The 20795-nt window shown below is 37.5% G+C and overlaps 8 protein-coding genes across 8 annotated transcripts; 6 read left to right on the top strand and 2 right to left on the bottom strand. All coding sequences in view use genetic code 12, as the record gives it.

Annotated features, from left to right (window-relative positions):
• Window positions 1-442: 442 nt before the first annotated feature.
• On the top strand, window positions 443-1762 carry ENO1 (phosphopyruvate hydratase; the record flags this gene model as incomplete). Its single annotated transcript, XM_001528071.1, has 1 exon — window positions 443-1762. The coding sequence occupies one exon, from the start codon at window positions 443-445 to the stop codon at window positions 1760-1762; it is 1320 nt and encodes a 439-aa protein (XP_001528121.1).
• A 303-nt stretch (window positions 1763-2065) lies between these two features.
• BNA5 (Kynureninase (L-kynurenine hydrolase)) lies at window positions 2066-3451 on the bottom strand (the record flags this gene model as incomplete). The annotated part of the gene is made up of 1 exon (XM_001528070.2): window positions 2066-3451. One exon carries the CDS (start codon window positions 3449-3451, stop codon window positions 2066-2068), a length of 1386 nt encoding a protein of 461 aa, XP_001528120.2.
• A 941-nt stretch (window positions 3452-4392) lies between these two features.
• LEM3 (alkylphosphocholine resistance protein lem3) lies at window positions 4393-5742 on the top strand (the record flags this gene model as incomplete). Its single annotated transcript, XM_001528069.2, has 1 exon — window positions 4393-5742. One exon carries the CDS (start codon window positions 4393-4395, stop codon window positions 5740-5742), a length of 1350 nt encoding a protein of 449 aa, XP_001528119.2.
• Window positions 5743-9486: 3744 nt separating this feature from the next.
• Window positions 9487-10596, top strand: QOR1_2 (quinone oxidoreductase; the record flags this gene model as incomplete). The annotated part of the gene is made up of 1 exon (XM_001528067.2): window positions 9487-10596. One exon carries the CDS (start codon window positions 9487-9489, stop codon window positions 10594-10596), a length of 1110 nt encoding a protein of 369 aa, XP_001528117.2.
• A 754-nt stretch (window positions 10597-11350) lies between these two features.
• QOR1_1 (quinone oxidoreductase) lies at window positions 11351-12460 on the top strand (the record flags this gene model as incomplete). Its single annotated transcript, XM_001528066.2, has 1 exon — window positions 11351-12460. The coding sequence occupies one exon, from the start codon at window positions 11351-11353 to the stop codon at window positions 12458-12460; it is 1110 nt and encodes a 369-aa protein (XP_001528116.1).
• Window positions 12461-13122: 662 nt separating this feature from the next.
• CDC15 (Protein kinase of the Mitotic Exit Network) lies at window positions 13123-16620 on the top strand (the record flags this gene model as incomplete). The annotated part of the gene is made up of 1 exon (XM_001528065.1): window positions 13123-16620. One exon carries the CDS (start codon window positions 13123-13125, stop codon window positions 16618-16620), a length of 3498 nt encoding a protein of 1165 aa, XP_001528115.2.
• Window positions 16621-16984: 364 nt separating this feature from the next.
• Window positions 16985-18397, top strand: PEX2 (peroxisome assembly protein (Peroxin-2); the record flags this gene model as incomplete). Its single annotated transcript, XM_001528064.2, has 1 exon — window positions 16985-18397. One exon carries the CDS (start codon window positions 16985-16987, stop codon window positions 18395-18397), a length of 1413 nt encoding a protein of 470 aa, XP_001528114.2.
• Window positions 18398-18437: 40 nt separating this feature from the next.
• Window positions 18438-20519, bottom strand: puf6 (Pumilio y domain member 6; the record flags this gene model as incomplete). Its single annotated transcript, XM_001528063.2, has 1 exon — window positions 18438-20519. One exon carries the CDS (start codon window positions 20517-20519, stop codon window positions 18438-18440), a length of 2082 nt encoding a protein of 693 aa, XP_001528113.2.
• Between the last annotated feature and the right edge of the window lie 276 nt (window positions 20520-20795).

The following is a 20795-nucleotide window of genomic DNA, read 5'->3' as shown; positions in this document are numbered from 1 at the left end:
AAACGCACACGCACTATACACTATACACTATACACTATACACTATACACTATACACTTTCCAGGTATAGCAGTTACGCGCACTATTTCTCACTCCACAGTAAAGCCTCATTCTCTCATTTATACACATAGCGAGACTGTGTGCCGCTGTGTGCCTCTGTGATCCGAGCGAACAAATTATATTGTTGAAAAATCCTCATTATACATATGTGTATGTACATACGTATATATATTCATTTTATATACATATATATATATATATACAGAGTAAACCTCCCATCCTCCCAAATCTCTACTTCTCTCTCCTCTTTTTTTTTCTTTTCTTCTTTTTCCTTTTTTTGTACACTTCTCCATTGACATCAATTGTTTCTTTTTTTAATTTATTTTATAAATACTTGTTTCTTTAAAACCCCCCCAATTGAATTCAGCAAACTATATTTAACAATGGCTATTTCAAAGATCCACTCCAGATACGTCTACGACTCCAGAGGAAACCCAACTGTTGAGGTTGAATTGACCACTGAAAAGGGTACTTTTAGATCAATTGTCCCATCCGGTGCTTCCACTGGTGTCCACGAAGCCTTGGAATTGAGAGACGGTGACAAATCAAAATGGTTGGGTAAAGGTGTCTTGAAGGCTGTTGCCAACGTTAACGACACAATTGCCCCAGCCTTGATTGAGGCCAACATTGATGTTGCTGACCAAGCCAAGATTGACGAATTCTTGTTGAAATTGGACGGTACTCCAAACAAGGCCAAGTTGGGTGCCAACGCCATCTTGGGTGTCTCATTGGCTGCCGCTAAAGCCGGTGCCGCTCAAAAAGATGTCCCATTGTACAAGCACATTGCTGACATTTCAAAGGCCAAGGAAGGTAAATTTGTTTTGCCAGTTCCTTTCCAAAACGTCTTGAACGGTGGTTCCCACGCTGGTGGTGACTTGGCTTTCCAAGAATTTATGATTGTCCCATCCGGTGCTCCATCATTCTCTGAAGGTTTGAGAATCGGTTCAGAAGTTTACCACCACTTGAAATCATTGACCAAGAAGAAGTATGGTCAATCCGCTGGTAACGTTGGTGACGAAGGTGGTGTTGCTCCAGATATCAAAACCGCTAAGGAAGCTTTGGACTTGATCGTTTCAGCTATTGAAGCTGCTGGTTACACCGGTCAAGTTGACATTGCCATGGATGTTGCATCATCCGAATTCTACAAGGATGGATTGTACGACTTGGACTTTAAAAATCCAAACTCTGACAAGTCCAAATGGATCACTGGTCCACAATTGGCTGAATTGTACGAGCAATTGTTGAATGAATACCCAATTGTCTCCATTGAAGACCCATTCGCTGAGGATGACTGGGAAGCTTGGAGCCACTTTTTCTCCAAGGTTGAAGGTAAGACTCAAATTGTTGGTGATGACTTGACCGTTACCAACCCAATCAGAATCAAGAAGGCCATCGAGACCAAGGCTGCTGACGCCTTGTTGTTGAAGGTTAACCAAATCGGTACTTTGACCGAATCAATCCAAGCTGCCAATGACTCATACGCTGCCGGTTGGGGTGTTATGGTCTCCCACAGATCAGGTGAGACCGAAGACACCTTTATCGCTGACTTGTCCGTCGGTATTAGATCAGGTCAAATCAAGACTGGTGCTCCAGCTAGATCCGAGAGATTGGCCAAATTGAACCAAATCTTGAGAATCGAGGAAGAGTTGGGTGACAAGGCCATCTACGCCGGTAAGGACTTCCACAAAGCCCACTCTTTATAAGCAGTTTATAGGTTATCAGTATGGGCACTTTGATAAGTGTTAATTGATTGAGGTGAAGTAAAATAGTATGTAATCTTTGCAACTATACAAGTGTCTAACTTTTTTTTCTTCTTCATCATCTTCTTCTTCTACTTCTTCTTCTCTGTGTTTCTTTTTAATCGGTTATATTCTATATTATTCTTAATTCCTCGTGTTTTCTTGTGTTTTCATTTGCATGCATTATATTATATTATATAGTCTCTTTCAGATTTATTGAATCTTTTCTAGCATGCTCGTTCACTTTAGATTACTTACATCCTACTATTAAATATAGTCATCCTTGATAGCCTCCAATGCTTCCAAAAGCCTAGTAGCACCTATTCGAGTCTCCTCAAACGTATTATACAATGGCAATGGCGCCAATCTAATTACATCGGGTCTTCTCTCATCACAAATGATTGCATGTTGATGCAAATATTCAAAGACTCTTTCCATTACATTTTGTTTCTTTTCGTCTCTATGCGGTTGGAATAACAAACTCAATTGACATCCTCTCTGATTTGGGTCCAAAGGAGTAATTATCTTGAACCCAAACTTGTTTACATCAGTCTCACCTTGTTCAATGTAATAATTGCTTTTGGTCAATATGTCTTGTAAAAATTGAGTCATTGCCAAACTTTTGTCTCTCAATGACAGCATGCCACCAACCTTGTTGAATATCTCCAAGGATGATTTTAGAGCCACGCAATCCAAAACACTTGGGTTCAGTTGGCGATAACTCAATGCAGACGCAATGGGGTCAAACTTTTCCAACATCTGAAACCTTTGCGAGCTATTATTGCCCCACCAACCAGCTAACCTAGGTTTGTAATTTTCTGGCTTATTCTGTTCCGTATATTTTTCATTAACAAATATTCCAGCAATAGCACCGGGGCCGGCATTCAAGTATTTATATGAACACCACGCTGCAAAGTCAACTCCCCAATCATGCAACGATAGTGGTACATTTCCCACAGCATGTGCAAGATCCCACCCTACAACCACATCAGGTGCACTCGTTTTGACGTGCTTTGTGATTTTTGCAATATCAAAGAATTGACCAGTATAGTACTGTATACCAGGTAAACACACTATAGCAATTTCATCCTCATATTTGTCAAACACGTCCAAAATAGTCTCCGTCTTTATGTATGTCTCACCCTTTGGGATTTCAATTTGGATTAAATGACTTGCGTCGTATCCGAAAACCTGCACAATATTCAAGAATGCATAATAATCTGAGGGAAATGCTTGTTTTTCAAACAAAATCTTTGTTCTCTTGCCCTTTGGTTTATAAAAGTGAATTAATAAAGCATTTAGATTCGAGGTGAGCGATCCCATGACAGCGACTTCATTTTGCTTGGCGCCAACCAATGGAGCAAGCAATGGTAAGAGTGGTAGGTCAATATCCACCCAATCCGTTCCTTGTGGGTGACTATGATTGAAATGAGCCTCGACTCCTCGGCTAGACCATGCTTGAAGTTCACGATTGATTAGTTCAGTGGTGTTGCGAGGCATCAATCCAAGAGAGTTACCACACAAGTATATCGAGTTAGTCTCTGGTGAATATTTCGAATTCTGTATGCCTAGCGACTCAAATGTTGGAATTTGGAATTCCGATTTGTAAGTTGGAAATTGAGCATCAAACGCTTTTGCTTTATCAGAACTCATTGGAGGTAGCTTTTGAAACGCTTATCTTTATTTTTATCTTTATCTTTATCTTTATTTTTTTTTTCTGTTTGCTTCTGTTGGAAGATTTCTTTTGTCTTTCTCTAGGCTTGAACTTTTTCTTTCCTATTTGGTGTGAAGAACTTGTTGATTGTTGTTTTGCTTATACAAGTAGTGGTTCTGTAATTTTGTGACGTGAAAAATTACAAATAAGTATGGACCAAATTCCAAGCGCTAACAATATGGTAGACAAATAAAATCACAGTGTACAATCACAGTGTACAACTTCAAATACAATTGCAACTATTTGACCTCTTTACAATTTTATCCAACTAGGAGAAAGTTGCTAGAATTAAGCTTTTTTCAGTTTAATAGTGAATAGCCTGATTTGGAATGACAAAGACAGACTCGAAATTTATCAAAGAGATGCCAATAAATTGCCATACAAAAAATATGCGGCAATAAAGTGAATCATGGTGCCGTATACGAGAATATGACTTACGATTTAGCAGAACCAAGCCCGATTGAAAATGTCGTTACCCGCTTTCCAAAAAAAAAAAAAGAAAAACTGTACTGTACTTCTTTTATAAGCCATCATTATCATGATATCATAGCTGTTTCTGTCTTTTTCTATTTTAAGGGTTTTGACACCATTGCTCTCATCTATTGCGAAATGGCCCATCTTCTTCCAGTATATATTTTTATGGAAACTTCGGCTATAAAACCGATTAGTTCTAAATTTGGTAGCGTGTAACTCACTCACTCACTCACTCACTCGCACACAAACACACCCTTACTCACTCACAGTCACTAACTTTGTTTTAACCATAGGGAGTATGCGATCTAGTATATTTTATAATTGGTTTTATCGATACGGAAACATATACTGCAGCAAGTAATTATCGTTTACCAGTTCAAATCGGAAATTCTCATTTTAGCGTGTGATGTCGACATATAACACCACTGAGCCAGTGGCTGGATTGGCAAACAACAGCATAGATGGTGAGGACAGAGACATCCACCAAACCCAAAACCAAACCCAAAACCATGCTGTGTTCGATGATCAACCTGATGATCGGTACGAGTATTCGGACTCTGCCTCAGAGGATGAGGCTTTGGATAAACCAAAGGAAAAGACAAGGAGACCTGCTGATAATGCATTTAGACAACAAAGGATGAAAGCTTATAACCCTGTCTTTACAGCAAAAACTGTGATCCCGGTATTGATTGGAATAGCTATAATTTTCGTGCCACTTGGTGCCGCAATGTGGTATGCCTCATACAAGATCCAAGAAATTACCATTGATTACAGTCAATGTGAGAACTTGGCCAATGAAAATTACTGGACTGATATTCCGCAAAACTATACAAGTTTTGACTATAGAAAGCTGTTCAATGATTATCAGCCTTCTTATAGTTGGAAATTGTCCACGGATAACTCGCAACAATTTGAAGATGAAAGACGTGTGTGTCAGATCCAATTCCAAGTCTTGCAGAGAATGAAAGGTCCTATTTACTTGTATTATCGCTTGCACAACTTCCATGCAAACCATCGTCGATTTGTCAAGTCATTCAGTGAGGATCAACTCAATGGTAAAGTGGCCAGTCTCGATGACATCAAGAATACTGTTGGCCAAAATTGCCAACCCTTATCTGATGTCGATGGTGTACGTATTTATCCATGTGGCTTAATTGCAAACAGTTTGTTCAATGATACTTATTCTACTGCTTTCGAAGCAGTCAATGGTACTAGCAGCTCTAAAACTTTGGAGCTTACTGTTAAGGGTACGAACTGGGCTACTGATAAGAATAGATTTAAAAAAACCAAATATAACCATACACAGATTGTGCCACCGCCAAATTGGTACAAGATGTTCCCCAATGGCTACAATGAAACAAACATTCCTGATATTTCGGACTGGCCACAATTTCAAAATTGGATGCGACCAGCTGCATTGGCTACTTTCAACAAATTGGCACTTCGTAACGATACGAATGATTTAGATATTGGCGTTTATCAAATCGATATTGGATTGCATTTCCCAGTATTACCTTACAATGGTAAAAAATACATTTACATTACTCAGAGGTCCGTTATTGGTGGCAAAAACGACTTTTTAGGCATCAGTTGGATGGTTGGTGGTGCAATTTGCTTTGCCTTGGGTTTGGCTTTGTTGATTGTTAATTTTATCAAGCCAAGAAAGACCGGTGATGTTAACTTGTTGAGTTGGAACAAAGAAAAGGTTAAAAGAGACGAGGATAGTGCTGCGAAATCGAGTGGATTTCTGGGGTAATCGTTTGATCTCGATAGAGTCTTTTGATTAGTAATCAGTTAAATAGTTTAGACTGTTGTAATTTGTTCATATACATTCTCGCTATTGTTTTTTTTTAAAAAGGAAAACCCTCTTTCTCCTATTTTGATAATTGTTTAGTGGTGAAGGGAAAGACATGATTTACATGGTATAGGTGAAATTATTAGAAGCCCACGTTTATAGCTTTATTGTCAGTGCCATAAAGCTGGAGAGCAGTTTCGTGGAAATACTTATTACCATACTTGCCCAGTTTTGGTTTATAAAGGTATTCTTTTTGATTTCTCAAAATTAATCCATAAATTTCTTACAACCACGGAACAAATAATCCATAAATTAAAACAGGCAGAGAGCAAAACAGCGGATAAATATGTTAACAGAACAACACACACATTATTAGACAACAAAGCAGGAGAAGTGGTTGACAAGCAGTCAAATCAAGTTTCTTGATATACATTACGATGCTTAACCTTCAATCACAAAGAGACTATTTGCACACCTACCACATGGTATCACAGCTATGCCAAAATTAACTAGTAAGATCGGCCAAGATCATCGGAAAAGAAATGAGACGAGCTGTCCAGCTCTATTTGATCAAGGGAAGACCCTGCTTCTCCAATCAATGGTTATATTTCTGTTGATACAATTGCTTCGTCATCACTGAATATGTTATCTGAGCTTAATAAGCCCTTGATAAACCCTCTTGTTTATTCCAATGATAACCATGATCTCAATTTTTCAAACCAATACCATTGGTTTCCGACTCTTAGTCCATCAATTCTGAAGTTTCTGATCCATTAAACCCTGAAATTGATTCTACACTTTTTTGCATCGCACTGTGAGGAGAAGAAAAATGAATGTAATACATTTGGAAGCAACTCAATTGTCAGGAATATTAACTATGAATGTCGCACAAAAACAAATAAACAGTCCTACTCAGAATAAGACCAACTCATAAATATTGAGACAAAAGTATTTCACATAGATGCTAATGTGGCACAGTACGAAGTGAAAAGTGGTAATTATCTGGCCTACACTTATATAATGAGGGAAGCATATGTTATCTCCAAACCAGAAAGTAATGTACCCAAGACATATAAACAAGTATTACAATCACCTGCTCAAGATCGATGGATTGAAGCCACAAGAGAAGAATAATGATACATGATCATGACAACTGGTTTGGTATAAGTCTTGTTGGAAAGGTTTACTGTTTTTGTCGCTCTATCTATGGATTACGTCAAGCTCCAATAGTCTGGAACAAGGATTTAAGCAAAACACTTTACAAATCTGACTTTTGAACCACTTTATGGAGAACTAAGTCCATACTACAAAATTGGTGTTTATGTGGGTATCTATGTGGGTATCTATGTGGATGATATTCTTATATGTGGAGAAATAGGAGACAATATAACACTAGTCAAGAACTTTCTCACTTCAAAATATACAATGACTGATTTATCTCAAGCAAAAGGATTTTTGTCCCCAAACATTACACAATTGGTGAATGGAATCTTTTTGTCATGTGAAGACTACATCAACAAACTAGCTATGAAGTATCATTTGGAACACGTTAGAAAGATAACTACACCTTATTTTTCAGGGGTCAGAATTGATGAAATAAAGAATCCTAAATATACCAATCCAACTGAATATGGAGAACAAATTGAGAAATTGTTATATGCAAGTAACATGGTAAGACATGTTATAACATATGTTACGAACAAATTAACAAGACGTTTTTCAACAACCAGATGAACTACATTTTGGATACGCGAAAAATGTGTTGCGCTATTTAATACTGACCAAACATCTAGGATTGCTCTATAAGAAAGGAAAGAACCAATTTGAAAGTATATTGCAACAATAAATGTAAAAGCAACCCAGATAAAAGAACTACAAGTGAATTACTAATGATATTCGCAAGAGCACAAACATCATGAAGAACAAACACTATGAATAACCAGCATATTTTATATCATACACATACGAAACCTATCAATACAAGAAACCATTCCTTTTACGGCACATATTGGACATGGCAATTACTTTTAAATACATTCAAACACAATTAATGATTTCTGATACATTGCCAAAAACAATACAATAAAGAATTCAATCTAAAAAATCTAATTAAACTATCTGAATATACGTCCCTTTGACTAAGCGGAAGTGTTGAAGTTAGTAACTGAAGCAATATAATCAAAGGGACATGAATCCCCCTAGTTTAATTAGATTGTTAAATTGAACTTTACCTCGCGCCTTTGTCCATGCATCAGCAATCACCAATTACGTTTGAACATATTTCACAATTAGAGTTCCATTGATAATACCTTGTTTAAGGAAATGGTATTTTGTACTGATATACTTTGTACGACTATGATGTATTGGTTGCGTTGCCAGTAAAATACATCCAACATTATCTTCATAAATCGCAATTGGTAGTTGGATATTGACATTTGTCTTTTCAAGAAGGACTCGAGCTATCGAGCTCTACTCAATCAGGGAAAGATAATGCACCGCCTGACAATGATACACCATCTGTTGATACATCTAAATCATCTTCATTGTACAATATACTTTCAAATTGCATTTTCCTTTCTTATAGAGCAATCCTAGATGTTTGGTCAGTATTAGATAGCGTAGCACATGTTTTGCATATCTAAAATGTATTTCATCTGGTTGTTGGAAATGTCTTGCTAATTTGTTCGTAATATATGCTATATCACCTCTTACTGTATTACTAGCGTATAACAATTTTCCAATTAGTTCTCTATATTCTGTTGGACTGGTATATTTAGGACTCTTTATTTCATCAATTTTAACTCCTGAAAGATAAGGTGTAGTTGCCTTTCTAACATGTTCCAAATGGTACTTCATAGCTAGTTTATTGATGTAGTCTTCACATGACAAAAAGATTCCATTTGACAGCTGTGTGATATTTAATCCCAAGAATCTTTTTGCTTGAGATAAATCCGTCATTGTATATTTTGAAGTGAGAAAGTTCTTGACTTGGGTTATACTGTCTTCTGTCTCTCCACATATAAGAATGTCATCTACATAGATACCCACATAGACACCATTCTTATAGTATAAGCTAAGTTCTCCATAGAGTGGTTCAAAAGTCAGATTTGTAAAGTGTTTTGCTTAAATCCTTGTTCCAGACTATTGGAGCTTGACGTAATCCATAGATAGAGCGACAAAAACAGTAAACCTTTCCAACAAGACTTATACCAAACCAGGAGCTGTATTCATGTATAATTCTTCTTCAACTGTTCCATTCAAAAATGCTGTCTTCACATCCATCTGATGAATTATGAGATTACACGTTGCTGAGATTGCTAACAAAATCTTTATAGATTCAGGTCGGATAACTGGTGAAAATGTCTCATGATAATCTAGACCTTTACGTTGAGTAAAGCCTTTAGCAACTAATCTTGGTTTGTATCTACCATCAGCGCGCTCTATTTCCCTACTTTCCGGAGTTAACCTTCACATTATCCACACTCTTGCATTACCAAAGTGGGCGGCTTACAAATCATTTTTATATTTTTATCCGACCAAAACCTGGATTTGTACATATCCTCAACTATCTTTATACATATATATATATATATATATATATAGTACATTGAAATATCCTCCACCTCCTTTACAAGCTTTTTTTTTCCGTCTGTCGAGAAATAACGATATACAGTTTGTTTGTTTTTTTTTTTTGGTTTTTTCATAATGTCAACTACTATTCCTAAATTAGCTACTCAAGTTGTTCTCCATCAACCACCCACAGGGTTCATTCGTTCTGGTTTTGGTCAACCTGATTCAACATTTGCAATCCATGAGACTGAGATTCCCGGGTTGCAGAATGGACAACTTTTGATAGAAATATTGTTGATCTCAAATGATCCAACACAAAGGGGTTGGATCAGAAGTAAACATAGTGGAATTAGGCATTACGCTCCAGCCATTGAGGTTGGCGCCCCTATGGAGTCGTACGCTTTGGGAAAGGTAATTGAGAGTAAGTCTGAAAAGTATCAACAGGGTGACATTGTGACGGGTAAATTCTACTGGGCTGATTTTGCTATTGTTGAAGAAAATAGGGTATTTAACAAAACACAACCTGATTTAAAAGTTCCACTAGAATACTATCTTTCGATATTGGGAATGACGTCTTGGACAGCATTACTTGGGCTTACCGAAGCTGGTGGTTTAAAGAAATACTTGACGGAGAAGCCTCAAAAATTAGTAGTGTTGGTTAGTGCTGCATCCGGAGCCACGGGTTCAGTTGTTGTCCAGGTTGCAAAACACTTGTTGGGTGCTACCAAGGTTATTGGTATTACAGGTTCTGATGAAAAATGTCAATGGGTAAACAGTTTAGGAGCAGATTTCAGCGTAAATTACAAAGACTCCAATTATCAAGAGAAGCTTGATAAGTATTTGGGAGATGAATTGGTTGATGTTTATTTCGATAATGTGGGCGGCCTGATCTTGAACTATGCTTTAACAAAGATGGCTAAATACGGAACTGTTATTTCTTGTGGCTCTATTGCAACTTACAATGGTGCCGAACAAGCAAATGTCAGCAACTGGCGTGAAATTACAGTGAACTCCTTAACTGTGAAAGGGTTTATTGTTACTGACTATTATGCCCAAATTCCAGAAGCGGTGCAAATTCTCACAAAAGCAGTGAAGGAAGGTAAACTCAGAACAAAAGATGCATACCATGTAGAAACCTTGTCAGGGAATGATTTGTCAGCAAGGTTGGAGCAAATTCCAAAGATCTGGGATCAATTGTTTTCGGGAGAAAAGCCAAACGGGAAATTGCTCACAAAACTCAAGTGATGAGAGAATTTAGTGTGTGTGTGTGTGTGTATACACACGTTTTGTGGATTGTTTAGTTGATTAGTAAGAAAGATTATATAAAATAAATGAATACAAAAATAAATACAAAAAAAAAAAAAAGAAGAAGTAGAAGAAGAAAAAGAAAATATACAAATAATGTTCTGAGAAATTTGAACGCTATTTAGAAGATCTGGTATGTTTCTTTATTGATAATAAGATTTACTCGGATAATTATATTTTTGCACCCGAGGTTGGAGCTCGGCAATTGTTGTTGTCTTTTTGCTCAATGAGCTTTCTTTAAAAGTTTATTGAGATGACATTGCAGTGCATGTTTTTCCAACGTTTTGTGTTACAAAATATAGTAATACCTACAACCGTTTGAAAGCCCCTCTCTTACACTTAAAAAAAAATATTCCCACAGCAACTCATTCAAATATGGAAACTCTCCGAACTTTCGCTAAACACAAAAAAAACTGGTATCTAAAGAGAAGGTGAGGTTGAGTGTTAGGAGAGAGCAATTGACTGAAAATTACCGATGACCTTCAGATACCTCCACCCTTCTGCCACGTTTTGACCTGCTCTCATTACTTCAGATTTGGTAAAAGTATAAAGAGTTAAGGTTTTCAATCTCTTTCTCTTTATATTTTTATACTTTTCTTGTGCATACACCTAGCTTATAAACAACAGTAAAACAGAAAGATACAACCATATCGAGAAAAATAAAAAATTATTATATTATAGTATACAAACCATAATGTCATTACCAACAAAAACAGTACAAGTCATTTTTGAGAACCTCCCTAAGGGCGAGGTTGTTACTGATGTCTCTAAATCCGACTCCACTTTTAAGGTCAAGGAGACTACATTGGACACAAACTTGAAGGAGGGCGAATTGCTTGTTAAAGCATTGTACTTTTCCAACGATCCAACTCAAAGAACATGGTTAAGAAAAAACGGCAACAATGCCAGAAGCTACTTGCCACCAGTGTATGAGGGGAACGTTATGCAATCGTTTGGACTTGCTGAAGTTGTTGAGTCCAAGTCGTCAAATTTCACTAAAGGTGACGTTGTCAATGCCAAAATTCCATGGGCTGATTATGCAGTGATCTCCGATGCCTTGGTATTCAACAAGATTGACAAATCTGCTGATGTTCCATTACCATATTACTTGTCTGTCTTGGGAATGACTTCATTAACTGCATTCTTTGGTTTGACAGAAGTTGGTGGATTAAAGAAATACTTGGACGAGAAACCAAAAGAGTTGACCGTGTGTGTGTCGGCAGCTTCTGGTGCTGTTGGTTCTACAGTTGTACAATTGGCCAAGCACTTGTTGGGTGCAACCAAGGTTATTGGTATTTCCGGTAGTGACGAAAAATGTAAGTGGGTTGAGTCCTTGGGTGCGGACTTGTGTGTCAACTACAAGGACGAAGATTACCAGGACAAGATTGTTAAATTCTTGGATGGTGGTTTCATTGATGTCTACTTTGACAATGTTGGTGGTAAGATTTTGAGTTTTGTTTTGACCCACATGAGCAAATTCGGTAGAGTTGCTGCTTGCGGTGCAATCTCTGGATACAACAACCCCGAGGCAGCAAAGGTTGACACCTGGTTCACAATCATCACCACTTGTCTTACTGTACAAGGGTTCCTTGTTTTCAATTATAAAGATCAATTCCCTGAGGCTGTAAAGATCTTGACCAAGGCGTTGAAGGAAAAGAAACTCAATGTCGGAAAGGATGCCATCAATGTAGAATCTTTAGAAGGTGCTGATACCAAGGAAAAATTTGCTGAAATCCCAAGAATCTGGAACCAGCTTTTCGATGGAGAAAAACCAACTGGAAAGCTTATCATTAAAGCAGATTAAGTATCTGCTTGATTAGATATAAATATGATATATATATATATATGTATCTATCTATCTATCTATCTATCTATCTATATGTGTATACATCTATATAAAGCGACTGGTTTGCATTCTATTTAAAAGAAGAGACGAAAACAAAAAACAATAGTTAATGACTAGAGTTTACAACATATCAAAATTCATCTCATACTTTTTCCCCACCAAATTTGCCTTTTCTTTACTCACTTTCTCCTTTTGACAGCTTTTTATTTCATGCTGTTCCAGTAATGGTTTTCGTGAATAATCAGTACTTTAAGAAGCAGAAAAATTTGAAGGTCAAAGAAAGAAACGAAAAAAAAAAAATATTAAGTTAAATTAAATTATTATGTTATATTGTATTATATTATATTATATTATATTATATTATATTATATTAAAGGGAAAACATGATAACTACGCGTTGCAAAATCAAAAAGTTTTGTAATCAGAATCCATTTACAACCAAAGACAGAAGTCAAACGCAACTACTACTACAACAACAACAACAATTGCAACAACTGTAACTTTTACTACTACAACAAGAAAAGTACAATACTATAACTCTCCATCCTCTTTCAACTTTATTTCCAACAATAGCGATAAAGTGCATTCTTTATTAGAGATGGAAATAGCAGCAAAGTAATATGCAGACACCCGTCCATCATTTCTCACCATTGAATGATATTGGAGATTTTGTGGTACCCGTGCTGAGAGATCAAGCCGGCTCTAAATCAAACTACGACAAAAAGTCAGCTTTGATAGAAAAGTTTCGGGAAAATCATGATGAGTCAAATAGCTTAAGCGAGTTGGATTGGAATGAAGTCAAAGAGCTTTCTTTTTCCAGGTTTGCGAGTATGAAACCAGATGCCGGCCAAGCTTCACCTATTCTTTCGAAAAACCAAAACTCACTACTTCAACAAACTCAACCAGCTATATCAAGAATACAAAACATTCCATCTTCTTTACTGCATTCTAAGCCGCATAATAAACAAACTCAGAGGCTGCATCTTAGACTCTCGGAAAATAATTTGACTATTGAGCATCCAGATCCCCTAGATGATGCAAGTTTCAGTTTGTCGCCAGGTCCCAAAAAAGTTTTATCAAAAGTTTCTGGTTTTGATCCAATCCAACCACCATCCTTGGACAGAGATGCGCCAAAGCCCTTACTACTGATAACCCCTAACTCAAAGAAGCGAATAACCTCAGTTGGAGTGTCTTTGACTCCGGCACAGTTTAACCTGAATGATACAAACTTGCACAATGATCGAGAAATGCTTCATAATTATGAGGTAGGACCATTGATTGGAAATGGGGCTTTTGCTAGCGTTTATCGAGCACGAAACAAACTAACTGGGGAGGTCGTTGCGATAAAACAAATACGACTAGAGCAGGGCCAAGATGTATCTGCCGCAATGGGGGAAATAGACCTTTTAAAGATATTAAAGCACCCAAATATCGTGAAATACCATGGATTTGCTAAAAATTCAACAACATTCAACTTAGTATTGGAGTTTTGCGAAGGTGGGTCTTTAAGACAATTGTACAAGCGCAAAGGAAAAGGTTTTTCTGAAGCGAAAGTGAAATACTATGTCAAAGGTATATTGCATGGGCTAGCTTATTTACATAGCCAAGGTGTGGTTCATAGAGATGTTAAGGCAAGTAATGTGCTTTTGACAAGTTCAAACGATGTGAAATTGGCTGACTTTGGAGTCGCTGCGAGAGAGAATTCCCAGCACCATACAGTAGTTGGAACTCCAAATTGGATGGCGCCCGAAACAATACTTGGTGGAGACGGTTTATGTACTTCCTCTGATATTTGGTCGTTGGGAGCGACTATAATTGAATTACTAACAACAAATCCGCCATATCATGATTTGAACCCTATGGCTGCCCTCCACGCAATTGGAACAGACGAGTATCCGCCATTACCAAAAGGTATTTCCCAAGCTTTAAGGGATTTTTTGTTGGAATGTTTCCAAAAACAACCAAATTTGCGTATAAGTGCCAAGTTATTGTTGAACCATCAGTGGTTGTTGCAGGATAACAATGCAAGCACAGAAAAGAAATTGAGTTTGAACAATTTAAAGCATCAAGAAAGTAAAGTACCATATCTGATAAACCTGTCTAGTTTTGACAACAAACAAGGCAATGCGAAACAAAGTGTCAATCAAGTAGCAATAATAGAAGCACAAGCAGGGGATGGAAAAATCAAACCACAAATACATCGTACAAATTTATCAAAGAACGACTTGCTTAGCAAGTTTCAAGAATCTGAAAATGTCGATGACATACTTTTAAACGATTTGGATATGAACACAAAAGTTGTTAAAGACTTTGCTGTGGCCAATTTCGGGGACGAAAGTAAGGATAAAGATCCCTTTTTAGACATTGATGTACATGATTTTGATTCAAACGAGCTCGAAATACAGGTCAAAATGGAATACTTGGTTACTAAGCTCGGCCGAAAGTTGGAACGCATTGGTGGAGGCGGCGAACAAGAATCGGGACCATCTAAAGCGCCATTCAAATACACATCTAGGTCAACACTTTGGTCAACATCTGCATCTACACTAGCATCCACCGCAGCTGCTCTTGTGAAAATCACAGGACGAATGTTACACCTTATCAAGAAGTACCCATTTCTGCATGACGCATTTGTTAGAGATCATGGTGTTTTAAATTTGCTTGAATTATTGCAATTGACTCAAGAACTTTCTGATCAGCAACAACTATGGTACCACGCATTGTCGATACTCAACTTTATATTTGAGAGCAACATTGGCCAATTGGAAAACTTTTGTTTTTTAGGAGGAATACCAGCTGTTTCGCATTTCAGAAGCTCAAACTTTGATGTGAGAGTACGATTACAGGTTGCACGCTTTATCAACTGTCTCATTGATTCAAAACAAGCGCTCTCGATGTTTGTCTCGTGTGGCGGTCTTCGCTTAGTTTCAAAATTTGTCGAAGAAGATTACGATAATATACCGCTGTTCCAGCTCACTGCGGTAGACTCTATCTACGCCGTCTTGATGACCGATGTGAGCCGCTCCAAATCAGATCTTTGTCGTATATTGTCCAAGCATGATGTTTTATTCTGGTTCTTGGTATTGCTCAACCGGCTAACCCAAAAGGAAAATAGAAAACAGCAAATTTCCGAGTCAAGTAATAACGCTCGCACTATTCAAAAGATTATTGATGTGGTTAGGTGCTTTAGCCAATCTGAAGTCAAAGTGAGGACCCATATTGCAAGTGCCGATATGTTCAAACTTGTAATACGGATATATCAAAACATCAGTTTCCAACAACAACTTGCACTTCTCAAATTCTTAAAATCGATGTCATGTATACCTGAAATTCTAGAGGAATTGTATAAAGCAGACATTCTAGAATTTTTGGCTGGTTTACTTGAGCAGTACGGACCACTGAGACCCAAATATAAAGACGTGATGAACCTAATAGCCCCGGTGCTTTATGACTGTCTTTACTTGAATAATGACCGCATGAGTGAGTTCCTTGATATGGGCACGCTACCCTACTTGAAGAGTTTGGCACAGATGAATTTACCGTTTAGGCAATTTATTCTCCCCATTATGTGCGAACTTGTACATTGTGACAGTAGCGTTCGGGCAAATATGAAGAGGCACGATATACTTGGCTTGTACCACAATCTTATTCTCGATCCTTATTGGCAATCGAATGCATTGGAGTCTATATTACACTGGAGCAAAGTCAACCCTCATTATGTCCGGATCAATGGTACAACCTCTGTCAATTGTCTCACCGCTGGTTTTATCATACCGAAAGTAGCCAGTGTTGAAGCGGTTTTGGATGTTTACCTACAGCTATTGAGTTCAAATACCAACTTAGTACGAAGTATGTTGCTGCCAACAGTGCTAAAAAACATTTTACAGAAACTTGAACTGTATGTTCAAAGTCCCGTGGTGCAGTTGCTGCTTTTAAAAATATTGAAATGTATCGTATCTTTTAACTCAAGAGATTTAAAAAATCGCTACAATGACTTTTCAATCTTGTATGTTACAATTAAAGAAGCAATGGATAACCTTGCACTGCGAAGAAGTTCAATTTTAATAGATGAAGTTGCTAAAGAGATTTGTTTTTTGGTCTCAACTCAATCACACTAGTTGACTATGATATATTTCCATTGTGCATAATGTATATAAAAGCAGGGGTTTAAAAGCTATAGTTTATCGTAAGTGGAATACATGCGGATAGAATTTCTTTATTTTTTGCAATTCATCAACTTTTTTCTCCATGTTATCTTTTTTATTCTTAATTTTTTTTTTTTTTTTTTTTTTATTTCTTCTTCTTCTCTTTTCTCGATTTATTTTTTTTTTTATTTTAGGTGCGCTTCCTCACCCGCTACTCCCCCCCCCTCGCGCAAAAAACTTTTGTAATGTAGAAATGTGGAGAAACTAACACATTTTCGATTCCTCGGTATCTTCTTCACACGTACTACTTTAGTAACAATATCAAAAACCACATCTGATGAATCCCATTTCATACCCGTCTTCAAGAGTTTCCCAGCTTGATGCAGGGATTTTAGACACAGAGCTATTCTCATTGTTAAAAGACCAAGTGAAATCTATTTTCCAGCTTCATGAAACTAGCGGAACCAACTCCTATGCGAGTCATTTGTCTTATAGCAAACATCCTGAGTTGTACTCCTTGCTTTTGAACTTGTTGATATTCAAATTAACTGTATGGAAATCTGAAGCTTCTTATGGGTCGTCTTTGCAAAATTTGAAACTCACTAACGTCAAGAATGGGCAAGTTATAGGCTTGAATAAAAAAGGGCTCCTTCTAGCAGTGGTTGTAGGTACATACCTATACAAGAGGGTTGAAACGCTTCTATACCAAATGGATGAAAATGAAATTGAGGCAGAAGCTTCTGGAGACTACGACTCAATAAGATACAAGTTTAAAAGCTTTGTAGTCAACAATCGGAACAAGGTCTTGACAAAAATAGATGATGTACTCAAAATTGCCAATTTGATAAATTTTACCATGTTTCTTGTAAATGGTAAATACTCATCAATTGTTCATAGACTATTTGGCATCACTGAAACGCCTTTGATATCAGACTTGTTAAAATTTAATGGGAGTAATGTCAACTATGAGTTTCAAAATAGACAACTAGTGTGGAATGTTATGACGGAGTTCTTGGTCTTTCTTCTTCCGCTTTTGCAAGTGCGCAAGCTTAGAAGCACCATGGGCAAGCTTTTGAGTAAAGGGATCCGTGGAAACGCTGTTGAGGGCCAAAAAAGTAGTGGCAACATGTCCTCTTCATCGTCAAACAGCAAATTCACTCGGTACCGGAATCTACCATTACTGGAGTGCGCTATTTGTCACGACAACAATGACAAGGCGTCGCGTTCGGGAGGGAGAGTATTTGCCACTGCTGGACCTGTGACAAATCCTTGCATAACCAACTGTGGTCACGTTTACTGCTATGTATGTATCGCAACCCAATTTAACATTATCAAATCTAGCGGAGACAGTGTATCTTGTTTAAGGTGCGATAGTAAACTAGAGTGGTTCCAGGAATTTGAAGCAGACGAAAAAGCTATTGATGTAGATGCAATTGTTGTAGAGCAAGAGGATGTTGAAAATGAAGGAGATTCTGAGAACAATATGGCACAAATTTCTGATGAAGAGGATATACAAAGCTTAAACTCCATAAAAAGTGATGACGATGGAGATGACGATGGAGATGACGATGACAACAGTTCAAATCCATATTTACCAGAAAAGTCACAATCATTCAGTAAACTTGAAAGAAGATTAAGCCATCGCCTGTCAATATTTGAGAAAAGTGAATACTCCGCTGAACTGAGTGAAAATGATGACGACGATTATAGTGAAGAGGAAGAGATGGAAGCAGATGAAACAATGTTCTAGAATGGAAACTAAATAAATTATGAAATATTAGCTTAATTTTTTAAATAAATTCCAAAAGAAGCTTTGAACCTTTGTCCTCTTCTTTCAGCATTTTCTTCTTGTGCTTCTTCAATTCCTTTTTCAACGCTTCGGCATGCTTAGACTTTGCCAAGAGCAAAACTTCAAGCACAGAAACAAAAACAAATGCTGGTTGTCCACTTGTCCATTCTGCGCTCTTGCCACTTTGAACAATTACATCGGCTATTTCCTCGGCAAACTGTGCTCCAGTTCCTGGGATATTAACAGAATCTTCAACTTCAACTACTTTCTTGGTATCATTATCAAACTTGTATTCACTACCCTGGACGAGTGCTTTGATAAGCCTAGTGGTAAAACGTGCTTTATTGAGCAAATGATAATCCTCCAAGACATCCCCTTGTATAGCATTCTTGATGATTGCTTTGAGCAATTCAGGTCTCAATTCGGTGTTCACTTTTTCATTCTCTGTAGTAGTCAAAATAAGCTCTGAAATAAATTGCGCAGCCATATTATTCGACAAAAGGGAAGCAAGAGCTGAATCTTCCAACGATGGCTGTAATGCCTTGTAAATTGGCTCTATGGATTTGTTAAGCAATTCATTTCGCTTTACTTTTTTATCCTTCTTTGAAGTCTTCTTATATGCCAACTCTTCATACCTCAGCAAAGACTGTTTAACATTTGGAGCGAAATATCTTCCATCCAACCCTTTCAATATGTAAAGAATGGGTCTTCTCGAGAATTTATCTTGTATCAACTCAGGCAATAACTCTGGAGTGAACATTTCACCTCCAAATGATTTATAAGTAAGCACAGTATCGTCAACTGTCATGAAAAGCGCAATAAGCACCAAGTTTCCGTACTCGTTTTTGATAAGCTCATTTTGATGTGTCTTTAACGATTTGACTAACCCTTTCCTCTCTTTTGCATTGGCCATAGCTAATAAAGTGCATGCAACTTCGGAACCTTCTTGTGTGTGAACCAACTCGGCAAATTGTTCACTCAAAAGGTCGATGAATTCTCTTATTGCTGAGTCATTTGTGTCAAGATCGGCAGCTAAGATTGTGACATATTCCTTCATAGCAGCATGCAAGATTTGAAACCCGGTGGATCCTTTCTCTACAGATGCTTTGATGGTACCAAACAAGTTGTGCATAATTAACTGTTTCTTCTCAGAAGATTCGTTTGTGACTTCAAGTACGGTTTTACCCTTTCCTGATTCCTTGAATACGGCATATTCACTACCCCAGAATTCTCTAATCATCTGTTGCTTCTGTTCCGCAGTTGAATAAAGAACAAAGAGATCCTCGACAACGTAAGCACCTTCTCTGTGTCTCATTAATTTTCTTAATTTACCATGTAATTCATTTACCACCAAGGCTCTAGACTCCTTTGATCCATAGTGTAATATCTTAATGAGTAAGTACTTTCCGTATGCCGAAGTTGCCAATTGGTAAAAAGAACCTTTCAATGCATTAACGATTTTGTCTCTTCTTTCCTTTGATGAGTATTTGATCAAGGTTTGTACAACTCTTGAGGCATCGTGTTTCAAGACCAAGTCGTTGATGACATCTTCGGATAATTCCCACATCTCGTCACACAATTTATCACGTTGTTGTTTGGTGGGCGCAGGTTTTGTGACTCTCAATTTCTCCCAAATTCTCTTGATTTCCTGCACTTGTGCACCTGCTTTTCTTTGTAGCTTTCTTTCTCCAAGTAATTTTCTTTGTTCCGAATGCTGTTCTTTTGATGTTTTTTTATTTGGGTCAACTGGCTTGTCGTTATCTTCAGAATCCTTGTCGTTGTCCTCGTCCTCGTCTTCGTCGTCATCCCTCCCTTCGGCCTCATTATCATCGAGGTCGTCAAGCTCATCAAGCTCGTCATCTTCCTCATCATCCTCGTCATCATCATCATCATCGCCTCCCTCACTTATTGATAAATCATCCTCGCTCGAGACTTCACTGTTTTCTTCCAGAACAATCTCATCTTCTGATGGTGGTGAAGGTAATTTTTTACTGCCGTTGTTTTGTTTGGATCTCTTTAACGTGTTCTGCTCTGATACAGCATTTTCCAACTGACGCTTGGCACCTTTATTCTTGTTACCCATTGTTGTAGTAGCCGAAGTTATGTAGTTGATGGTAATATTTATTCACCTGAAAAGATCAAGATATTTTCCGTATCTCATCTCTTCCTCTTTCTCTCTCTTCCTCTCTCTCTCGCATTCTGTCCTTCTCTTTGTATTTCGCACTGAGAAAGATTCTGCTACCAATATTTAGTCTTTGTGTTACAATTTATCTTTTTATCAAAAGAAAGAAATTATAAACCCCAACCCTGCGAAAAACAAGTGTCAGTGTTTGTATTCAGCGTACCAGATTTAGAATAG

Source organism: Lodderomyces elongisporus, chromosome 1 (genome assembly GCF_030384665.1).
Source record: "Lodderomyces elongisporus chromosome 1, complete sequence".
Classification (NCBI taxonomy): Eukaryota; Fungi; Ascomycota; class Pichiomycetes; order Serinales; family Debaryomycetaceae; genus Lodderomyces; species Lodderomyces elongisporus.
This window is presented reverse-complemented; position numbering and strand designations above follow the sequence as displayed.